Here is a 12,205-nt window from a genome sequence, read left to right on the forward strand (position 1 = left end):
GCCTATTTACCCAGTTTTTATTTTTATACTGAACAATTCCTTTAAGAAGGATATAAATGAGCTGGAAAAAGTGCAGAGACGTGCAACTAAACTGGTTAAAGTGATGGAAGATTTAAATTATGAGGGTAGACTGTCAAGGTTGGGGTAGATTTCTGTGGAGGGGATATGATTAATCTTTACAAGTACATTAGAGGTCATTATAGACAGATAGTGGGAGGTCTTTTTTTCCAATAAAAAGGATCAACGCACCAGAGGCCACCCCTTGAGACTAGAAATTTCATTTGAAGCAGAACGGTGGTTCTTCACAGTGAGGACAGTGAGGTTGTGGAATGCACTGCTGGATGATGTTATGATGGATGATTCTGTTAATGCTTTTAAGAGGGGCTTGGAAGATTTTTTGGACAAGCATCATATAATAGCCTATTGTAATACTAAAATCTACAATTAGTATAGATATTTGTATATTTAGTTTATGTGAGTGTATGAAAGGGTTAGTATAAGTGATGAGCAAAAATTTTTGCCACCAATGGGTAAAAAAAAATGTTGCATCAAAAAATTTGTTGCCCATTGATTTCACGTTTCGAAAAATTTTGGCGAATCGAAACGGGTCAGATCAGCCCATCACTAGTCAGTATGTGTGTGTGTATGTACAGGAGCTAGGATTCATTTGGAGGGGTTAAACTAGATTGACTTTTTCAACCCAACTAAACTATGTAACTATGGTACTAATACGCATATAATATGATCTTAATAGCACTGCAAGTTTTACACTTTTGCAGAACATGTTTCATTGAAATGGTAAGTGATTACTGTATTATGAAGGCTTTGCGTTGTGTTATAGGTGTATGATATTCTTCATAGTGTTAAATAGTTAATGGAAGCAAAGAAGGAACCAACCTTTGGTGCTCTGTGAGTAGGCAATCATACTGAGTTTGTGCTCAAAGAGGCAAGGGGCATTGATTTTCACTGAGAGATAGTATGGTGTGGTAGAAATTCATATATCTGCATTTCTCCAAAAAATTTGAGTTTGATCAAATGCAATCACTGTCCCTTTACCCGAGCGTGTCCCACCCTTATCTTCTGTCTTCTACCATCCCACTTTTCCTTTTATTTTCACATTAATTAACAATGTGTTTCCCCCTTCCTATTCTGTAACACAGGTTCTCAATCATTACGCTTAATCGTATTGCCCTTTGTTTATCATATTCTCATCAGGCCCAGACTAGCAATCTGTGGGTTCTGGCAAATGCCAGAGGGGCTGCTGAAAGATGTCATAGAAAGTGACTATTAAGTGGACTGATGGCGGTTGTTAGGGCCTCTGAGTACTAGAAATGCCAGGCCCTATTTGGAATCCCAGTCCAGTCCTGATTCTCATATCCTCCCCCCCCCCTTACTTCCCCTATCTCTTGTTTTGTCACATTATGTTCTACTGTTGGTCAGCCAAGTGCCAGGAAATATGGCACAAAACACGTCAGTAGTTAATACACTATACAGTCTGGATGGCTTTGAATGTAATTATTAAATAAAGGAATTAAAATTTGTTATGATCCTGGAGATAACTTGTCTCTAATGTTTTAGAATTTAAATTTTTCCAACAACCTTTGTAAAAACAGAAATTTGTGTAACACAAATCTACCCAACGGCTAAAACATTAAAGATTTTACTTATGTCTTTGGGTATGCTACAACATTGATACAGGAGTTATTTACTACCAATGGCCTTTGAACTACTTACCTTCCAAAATGCTACAGTCGTAGGAACTGAAACCTTCAAAGCAAGCGCATCCCCAGTCCATACATTGTCCGTTTCCGCTACAGTGATTAGGACATGTTAAGGCTATCAATATATCATTGAAGGGTTGTTTGAAGAATTCTTCTTTATGAAGTCCTAGTTCCAGAATATTTCTTTCACATTCATTTTCCAATAGAGCAACTCCAGGCTCTGCCCAGCTCAGGTCATCCTTTAACAGTACATCCACAATGCACATCTGAACTACATCCATAATATGTTTCTCAAGATAATTACTGCATATTTTTCCAATGGTTGAGTTGATAACCGATTGTTGGCAAAATTCAGAAACATACAAATGAGTCAGGCCTGATGGTGTTGGCCAAGAAGGCAAAAATTCCTGAGGAGCATCGGTGGAATGGTCTTCAGGAAAAAAGTAGCTAAAACCTTCTAAGTCTGTTTGGCTAAGACTTTGATATGGAAAAGTTGAAATGTACTGATAATTTTGGCGTTTAAATCTATTTTTAACATCTTTTTTTTCAGGACTTAATTTATTGACTTGATTTGTATTCCTTTGGATTAGCGTATCTGAAATTGTATTTTTTATTCCATCAATAGGCTCAGTAATGTTAAAAGTTCTTATATTGTCATGCTGTTCGACTGCTTCAGGAAATGGTCCATAGCTAAGACTATCAGTAGTGGAACGCTTACTTATATCTCGGATTGTATCATGGGCATTTATGTATTCAGATGTGATGTCCAACCCTGGTATAAGTGCATAAAACTGAACATTATCACTTCCATGACAAGCAAAAGTATCAGTTGGAAAATTCAGAAGCTTGTTAGACTCAAACACATCCAATCTATCTGGATTACAGCTGCAATATCGAGTATTTTGTGCAAATTGTGAAAATGGTGGGATTTTATCAAATAAACTTCCTCCGGCAGAAATTCTGTTAACAGAGAAGAAAAACATTTTTACGCTTTCATTAAGAAATATATAATCAAAGGGCTATTTTGTTTGTTTGGATTGGAAATGTGACTCAATTATACGTGCAATCTAGAAATTTTGATACACTTGAATTCTTCCAAATAAAATTCTGTAAACTTATGTTTTAATTGGTTGCAAAATCAACTGTAAACTTTTACAAATCCATTTACAGGCAATATCTCATCTCTATTTATACTTTGTAATATATTTCAGTGGTCAATGGCCATAAATTATATGGTAACAGTTTACAAATTAAAAAGAAATTAAAATCCCAATCAAAAACACAAGAAGGTTGTTTCGCATTATTATTTAATAATAAGCAATGTATATTTATATCTGTTTGCTGATATTTTGAAATTTTGATGTGACGTTCACAATTCAAAATTAATATTAAAATAAACAATTAAAAATAGATTATATTAAATGTAAATTATATAGTAATGAAATATAATTAAATAATTACTTTTAAATAATAAAATGACATTTCAGGTAAATCTAACATTAACAATTGTTAAAAAATACTTTAATGTATATATTTATTGTACTTTAATGCAAAAATGTTAAATTTTAAATGTCATTATGTCATGTAAATAGCAATAAAATTAGGCAACTGTTCTCATAAATACAGATGTTAATATACAAGCTGTCCTGCCCAGCTGGACAATTTCATGGATCTACTCGTGCCTTTTTTTAAAAATGTGTGTTTTTTTATCAAGGTTAAGAAACATTTATTTGGCTTATTTTCAGAAATCTAATTACTATTGCCTTGAACCTATTTTCAAATAAATGGCTTATTTTAGTCTATGGGTTTATATAAAGAAGTCCATGCAGCATTAGAAGAAAGTCTTAGTTTGCAAAAAAAACATTAAAACAAGCAAGCTTAAACACATTGGGTATGTCTGTTGGAAGTACAAAGGTTGGAACATAAAAGCATAGTTGACTGTTTAATTGATGTCAGAAGACAGTATAAGCAGTTGAAGGAGTAGAGCTTGGGGATCTGTCTGCTATCAAGGACGATAAATATTTACTTGAGAAATGAAGATAGTAAAGTAGTAACTTCTGATAAGGTGAATAAAATGCATCTTACTTCCATTGGTTGATAAAATGAAGGTGGTTGTTTGAAATTCCTTCTAGACCATCTCCTTTGCTGTTGTGAAAATCATTGTCTGCATTTCCATCAAAGGTACCACAAAGTCCCAATGTGCTCTTAAAATCTGAGCTAGTTGCCCGGAGAGTTAAACTCATTCCCCAGTCACTCACATCAGCGCGGATAAAAGCTCCAGAGGAGAAAGTAACCTAGAAAAAGCAAAATGCTATATGTGTAGTATGAGATATGCATTTTAAGCATGCTTCTATTGGATTTACTGCATAGTTCAGGACTTTTAGGCTTTGGTTATGTAATAAAGGGCACTAAGTTTACTCAGGGGCAAAAACCCATAGCAACCAATCAACAGGTAGCATTTACTGGTCATCTGTTTAAAAGCAAACAACTTATTGGTTGCTATGGGTTACTGCTCCTGGGCAAACATAGTGCCTTTTATTACATATGAGGGTCTGATCCTAAACATATTGATAACTACATTTAGCTTTTCTTCAAGTCTTTCCCTTCAGCAGCCATTTTTCAGTATTTTGCACTGATCAAAACAGGCTATCTACAAGTTTAGATGTATGGTTCTGAATTTTAAAGAACAATGAAGGTAAAATCACTGGGGCACTGGGGGTGTGTCAATTTGTTTAACTCTATTCGTCTACCTGTTAGCCCAGGTTGCCCAAGGTTTAAGGAGTGGCAATCTTCTTCGTCTTCTCTAGGCAGTCTCCTTAGTCAATTTTTTTCTACTGCACATGCAGCATTTTTCATACGAGACGAGCATCAGGCCAAGTAAGCAACTATAATAACCAAGCCTGTCGAAACTTGGCACCCCCCAATAATTCAACCTTTCCTTCTCCTTTAAGGCTGTGTCTGAGCTATCAGACTGACTGGATGCTCAGATGCTTTGCAATTTGCGTGTAATCGCCCATAAGTGAGGATCCTTAAGTGAGGATTATAATAATTTGTATTTTTTAATGCAATGGTAACACAAGTAATATTTATAAGTTGTGCTCTATATTTTCTGCACAGTAAAGAACTTTAGGATTCCTTTTGTCTTCCATTGCCAAAAGCTATTGCTATTTTAATGTGCAATTTATTTAAGAATATTATGTCTAGAGCTAAATGTGGCCAAATATGCCATTCTCCCTCACCAACTTTGCAGATAAAGTCTACTTATATAATTTCCAGTTTCATTGCATTAGAATATAATATATTATTTGTCTTTTACGTGAAGCAGCTTTGATAATGATGTTTCTTAATATTGTTCATTACTAACATGCAGTAATTGAAGCCATTTTAAATGTAATAAATGTAAAAACATGACAACGTGTATTAACCGATTAATATAACTTTGTCCAATAGGGTTTGTCCAGATTTTAAAGTCACGTGACTTCGAGGGGGGTTCAGATTTAGCTCTACTGAAGACATTATACCCCAATCACTTTACCTTCTTCTTTAAACTATCTAGTTTATTGTTCACAATGTTATAAAAACATCAACCACCGATCGGTTTCCATCTAGAAGAACCCTTTACTTGGAAAGGGTTTTTAAGGATAAAAACAAAACTGATCCTCCAGTCTATTGCAGTGAGTGTCCATATGTTTCCCAGCTATATTATCTGTTGGGGCACTGTCAGATAATGCTCCCAATCCTCAATTTTGAAAAAATAAATCTGGCACAATAAAAAAAAACTAAAAGCCCTTGGGAGGATAAATAGCATTAAATCAAAGGTAATTCTCCTATATTCCCCTGAACCAAGTTGGTGTAAGGGCTGAACTGAAGGTTCTAATAAAAACTGCTTGCTCTTCATTAATATGAGCACTTTGGTGTCCAATGGAGAAGTTTGCTTAATTGTCTTTAAAATAAATATAGAAGAATGATGTTTATATATATTTATATGATGAGAGAAACATGTCTAGACAGAAAATAACGTTACTTAAGTGGACAATGTTGTGGATAACAATCATGTAGTTCTCAGTGTATGTTCACTTGTTATTTCTGAGATTTAATAATTTGCTATAACATAAAAATGTTGACAAGTACTAGCCCAGAATAATGATTTATTAGCATCTCAAAAAAATTGCTTTCAACTTAAAATGTGCAGGGTGTGTTACGCTGAAAGCTGAGTCTGATTTTCCAAGCAGCACACTCTGTATGTATAACTTTTAACCTTGGCCTCTCATTAGGAACATTTAGGGAGTTTCTCTTCTATGACATACTAAAGACATCTGTTTCTAGCAAATAAATTTAGCCTTCCCACAGGCCATTATGTTAACCCCTGTACCCGTCAAGGTCATGAATCGTATTACAAAGTGACTTATTACCTTCAAGCAATAGACATTTTAATAATTCACATGCAATTACTACCCAATATGAGCCCAATGATACCAATCATACCCAAAGTTTGAACAAAAATGACTCCATTACAGTATAAGATGTTTATATAAAAAAAAACAATCCCATAGTGTCATTCATTAGCCAAAGAAAGCCATAAAGAGTAGCCAAAAATGCATATCTACAGTGGCTAGTAATAGTGGATATGTATAAATCCAAGTTCATTGTAATTGGATAACTAAAAAATAAACAATTGTTTTGATTAATTTATGAATAATAAATTATTTAGAAGGATTACATCATAATACACAAGAGCTATACTCCAACTCCAGTCTATATCCAAAATGGGGTAATTGTATCGTAATTTCCCAACTCCTCTTTAACTCACTGGGATGGGGAACCAATGTGTACTACAAAGTTATCTTTCTGTTGGCTACCTATAAATACCTTGTACTTTTCAGCTACTCTGCCCTGAGAACAGGCTGAACAAACTCAATTCTGTACTTACCGTTATCTTCCTCCCATGATAAGATTCTGTGATTTTGAAATTAGTTGTTGTGTTATCTTGACTCTTTACTGACAAATGCGGCTGGGACTCATGAAGCTGACCACTGCACATATCAAAGGCAATAATGTCGCCTCTTTCTTTAGCAACAAAGCCGCAGTTACACGAGGCAGGGTGATGAAGACTCCCACAGTCCCACTGGCGCACATGGACTTCAAAATCACGAGATGTGCTTTTGTACAGCACAAACGTCCCTGTGTTAAAATTGTCATATGATCTGCACAGAAATAAATTGCAGTACTGTACAATTTGTGCATTAAGCATATACAACAGAGTGACATACACATACAGATCCATATCAGTGGTGCAATGAGGCATGGCTAGCTTGTGATACTACATGGGGAAATTTAAGGGTAGAATTATAATAAAATACATGCAATAATTCATTATCAGTGCTAGACAACTATATTGACTATAACATTGGGCATATATATACAGTATAGAGAGAGAGAGAGAGAGAGAGAGAGAGAGAGAGAGAGATAACCAATAATAGATACAAATTGACAATCACTAAGCCAACTGGCTTTTAAATGCCAATTCACACAGTATACCAACCCCTATATTGGAATATCCTGAAAAAAATAGTGGCTGTGAAAGAGCTAGACATGGGATTATGACTGGGGGTGTTACCTTCCATCAAATGTGATTACATGTGGATCAGTGAAGGAATAGCAGTATGCGGTTGGGATATCTTTTACTGTGATCTAAACAAACACAAATGCAATCATTATATTACATTACACAATTCACATTGCGCATTTCTGAACTATAATTAAAATTGTAAATTGGTAAAAAAAAAGGTTCCCAATAAAGCTGGCCATAGAAGCAAAGATTTGATCGTATGAATCTTTGATTCGTACGATTTTCGGACCGTGTGTGGAGTGTCCCGACTTTTTTCGTGCCATGGCGATCGGTCGCCCAAAAGATCGGACAGATTAGAAAATTCACGAATTCGCGCCTGGTGAATAAATTCACCCATCACTACTGATCTGTTATTTTACTACTTTATTTGATCTGAAAAGTGGCACCGAACGACCATTCATCCGATATGAAGGTAAATCTGCATGTCTATGACCACCTTTAGGGGAATATTTATTAACATTTGAATTCATGTTTTTACCACGATTAAAGGTTTTTCTTGCAGCAAAAACAGCAAAGTTGATTTTCTTAATCTCAAATGTTCAAAGTTTAAGAGCAAATAACCTTTTAAAATAAAAACCAACCACTTAAAACCTAGGGAGTTCATGTAGAAGCCAAAGGGAGTTATTTTCAATTTGAGTTTTGGATATTTTTTTCAAGATTTGGCACACTGACTGAAAATGATGGTCACAATATGATTTGCCTGTGTTCGAGTTGTTTCTTCACGTTTTTACACAATTGAGTTTTTGTGTTTTTTAATAAATAAGGGCACATTCTAGTTTGGAGAGTTTTTCGAGTTCTACTTGATAAATATGCCTCCAAGTGTTACCTTGCTGCCAGTCACATTAATTGCAATAAAGAAAATGTGTTAGCATGATCAATGGGACTTTATTTGCATGAAGACTAGCATAATATCACACATACCTGCACACTTTGCGGAGAATACCCATTCCACAGGAAGTTAGTGCTCACAATAGGATCCACAGCAATGTTTGTGAGTTTATCCCCATCCTCCATAAAATCTGTAACTGCTGTGTAATATAGAGAAGCCTGGCTGCAGGAATGGTTTTGGCAGGGTGATTGTACGAGGTCCACTTGACAAGAAGAAAGAGCCAAATCTGAGTCACGATTTTCCTCAGCTGTTCCAAAACAAAGCAGGGAATCATTATTGTGTAATGTTATCCTGACCTGAAGTGTTTATACTATGTATCAATTTGTTGCAGAGAAGCATGCAATCAAGGGTTAAGTTATATGACTCTCACTGTCCACAGGTTCTTTGCACAGAACACATGAGTGCACAGTAAAGTCTGCAGAACATATGGAAACCATCCGCACATGAGTTTGTTTTGTGAAGTTTTATGGTTCCTTACTGCAAACGCTAGTGCTCAGCAGGTAGGGAGACTATCTCTAAATAAAAATAGAATCCCGGGACACTTCAGGACATTAAAAACAGTTGTAAAAGTGTCAATGTTAGCGAAAAGCTGACATTTTGGGGGTGACTCAGCACCCATTTCTCAAAGCAATGGTGCCAAAATGTCAGATTTTTGCTACCAATAAAACTTAATGAAGTCTTGAAGTGCCCGGGGATTGTGTAATTTACTGGAAGTTTCAGATACCACCATCTGGTTTGCAAATTACAATGTATGGAATTGCAGAGCAGACAGCTGCATAAGTTATAGGGTGTTGTGATGTGTGAGATCTGCCTGGGTAGATGACAACAGTGGCTGAAATAAGTCGTCTGTAATGCTGTGCTTCTCTTTACTGTAAACATGAACAAATACAGTTTTCCTGCTCACAGGTTACATACAGTATAACAATTTGAATAATATATTTTTGTTTCAATTGAAATTTAAACATGGCCGCAGCATAATTATGGCAATTAACTTGCAGAAACGAGTGACACGCAAGAAAACTGTGTTCATTTAATAAAGGGGTTGTTTATCTTCCAACACTTTTTTTCAGTTCACTTGTTTTCAGATAGTTCACCAGAAATAAAGACTTTTTCCAATATCTTTCTATTTTCTATGTGTGACGGTTTTTCTAATATTGAAGTGTAAAGTGTCAATTTGTCAAAACCATTGAATTGATGAACAACCCCTTTAAGGAGGCATAAATGAAGGTAAGATGTGTAATCCTGTCCAGGGTCCCCCTTCTAACTGTCCCCATGGTTCACAAAAAGCAGTAGATGATTTAATTGGGCACATGCCAGCTCAATGGTATTGTCTAGTCCAGTGGTTTTCTGAGGTTTTTTTTGGTTTATGCCCTGTTGGGGTTCCAATATTTGGTCATATCAAAGATATATGAAAACACTGTTGTATCAGCCATGATTCCAATAATATCTAGTTCGTTCAATCATAAATATGTCTTATTATGTGCCTAAATTCTACTTAAACAAATGTTAGGAGATTTCTACATTTAACAACCCTCCAAATCCATCATTATATATGCCCCTATAATACACAAAAGCCATTAATATCTTGCAAATTATATCCTTATAAACTGTGAGTTCTGATGTCATCAGTTATAAACGGTGAGTTCTGATGTCATTTCTGTCACATGACACACTGAAACTTATGTATTATAATAAATAAAGTACCCCTAGTTGCAAAATATGAGGATATTAGAAGTTACCTTTGGAGTTCCATGACCTGTATAAAAGCACTCGTGTTTTTATATGGCTCGTGTTTTTATATGGTCATGAGACTCCTCAGTAACTTATAATATCCTTATATTTTACAAGAGGGGGTACTTTATTCACTATATATTTTCCCAAGATTCAACCTTCACCCCTACCACAACAGGATTGCATACCTTTATTCACAGACCGAAAGAACGAACTGCATGACAAAAGAGTTGCATACCTTCATTCACAGTGTGGAATTTCAGTGTGACCTTACATTCATTCTGCAGCTGACTGGCCCCTAAGCACAGAACTGGCACTGTGCTCTCTACTGTCAGCTGGTACTGCCTGCCGTCTTCTGATATGGTGGCAGATTCAGGATACAACTGCCAAAGAGTGAGAAACCAGTAGTTCATCATTGTAGAACATACAGTATACATATGTTTTTAGCTTTCTATTTGAACACTAGCAACTAGTGATGGGTGTATAAATTTGCCAGGCGTGAATGTGCGACGAATTTCTGCGTTTTGCTGCCAGATAAAAAAAATAGTAGATATAATAGTAGAGAGTATAAAAACTATTGCGTGTCATTTGGACGCTCATTGACTTGACAGGGGCGTCAAAATTGTCGTGGGCCTCAAAATTTGCGTTTCACAAATTTTTCGCCTATTCACGAATTCCTTGGGAAATTCAGACATTTTTTGGCGAAGCGAAACGGGACAAATTCACCCATCACTACTAGCAACCTCTTGACATGAAGATACTCTATATGAAGCGATGAAGCCAAAAGGAACCAAAAGTACAATAACCAAGGTTTCACTGCTTAGACTCATATCAAACATCTCCCCTCCCTATACCCAACTGGCAACATAGATTGCTGTGAAAAAGAATAAGATTAGCTGGGGCAATCTGTGTTCCCTTATAGACTTTCCATTACCCATCTTAGATGTATGATATGTGCTAATGACAACAATATCTCCAAGGCATAGTATAGATTGCTTATTACACCATTTTTAATACTGCTATTTATCAGTTATTGATTGGATTTGCCCTGTGGAGTGTAAAGAACTGTGATGCTAAATACATGTTTTTTTAATGTAGAATCACTCTCTGACATATTGCAGAACAGAAAGCACACTGGGTGAAGAATTGTACATCCATGTGATATTTTCATATCAGGAATCCAATGCTGGCAAGCTGATCTATCATGTGTTGATTATGTGAAGATATGTTTACCATCTAAATTAAATGTTATTATTAAATGTATTTGATAAAACAAATTTCTCAGTTCAGCATCTATGGTGACAGTTCATCTGATCTACAAACTCTGATCAAATCCGCTCAGGTTTTTTACGCTTATTTATTATTACATATTCCCAAAAAATAGCTTTGCGGGAAAAATCAGATTTTCGCAATTTTTTCAGATTTTTCATCCGATTTTCAAGTTTTTTTCATCTGATTTTTATGATTTTTTGGAATTTTCATCCGAAATTGCCAAAAACTTCGGGTTATTGCCCGAAACCCAGCGCACATCAAAAAATCATTGGGACTTCTCCCATTGACTTATATGCAACCCCGACAGGTCTGAGATGCCGGATTTTCAGATTCTGACTTTTCCATCCTCAGGGTTTAATAAATTCTGAAAAATCTGTAATTTTTTTAAAAGTCCAATTTTATAAAAAAAATCACAAATTTTTCGTGATTTTGCATTTGGAGTTTAGTAAATAACCCCCTAAATGTTAAGTATTGGCACAGATACAAATTAATTATTGTTATATTACAAAACAATATGAGAATAAAAGCTAAATTTCTCCTTTCCATAATGTGTGAAAACGATACACCTGGTGAATGGTAGTATCTTCCATAACAAGTGACTCTTCGGGGCCCATTTACTTAGTTTGAGTGAAGGAATAGAATAAAAATTTTCGAATGATTGTGTTGGCTACTTCGACCATCGAATTGGCTACTTCGACCTTCGACTACGACTTCGAATCGAACAATTCAAACTAAAAATCTTTTGACTATTCGACCATTCGATAATCGAAGTACTGTCTCTTTAAAAAAAACTTCGACCCCCTACTTTGCCACCTAAAACCTACCGAAGTGCAATGTTAGCCTATGGGGAAGGTCCCCATAGACTTTTTAATGTTTTATAGGTCGAAGAAAAATCGTTCGATCGATGGATTAAAATCCTTCGAATCGAACGATTCAAAGGATTTAATCGTTCAATCGAACGAT

The 12,205-nt window shown here is 35.5% G+C and overlaps 1 protein-coding gene across 4 annotated transcripts in view; it reads right to left on the minus strand.

Moving 5' to 3' along the window:
- Positions 1–12,205, minus strand: part of vwde.L (von Willebrand factor D and EGF domains L homeolog) — a 61,314-nt gene that overhangs the window by 24,853 nt on the left and 24,256 nt on the right. For all 4 annotated transcript variants that reach the window (XM_018267340.2, XM_041565917.1, XM_041565916.1 and 1 more), the window contains 6 exons: positions 10,209–10,353; positions 8,272–8,486; positions 7,339–7,412; positions 6,652–6,925; positions 3,807–4,015; positions 1,735–2,681 (listed from right to left, as the gene is read on the minus strand). In XM_018267340.2, the coding sequence (XP_018122829.1) occupies positions 1,735–2,681; positions 3,807–4,015; positions 6,652–6,925; positions 7,339–7,412; positions 8,272–8,486; positions 10,209–10,353 (1,864 nt within the window). The remainder of the gene's footprint in view (positions 1–1,734; positions 2,682–3,806; positions 4,016–6,651; positions 6,926–7,338; positions 7,413–8,271; positions 8,487–10,208; positions 10,354–12,205) is intronic.

This window comes from Xenopus laevis, chromosome 6L, assembly GCF_017654675.1.
Source record: "Xenopus laevis strain J_2021 chromosome 6L, Xenopus_laevis_v10.1, whole genome shotgun sequence".
NCBI lineage: Eukaryota > Metazoa > Chordata > Amphibia > Anura > Pipidae > Xenopus > Xenopus laevis.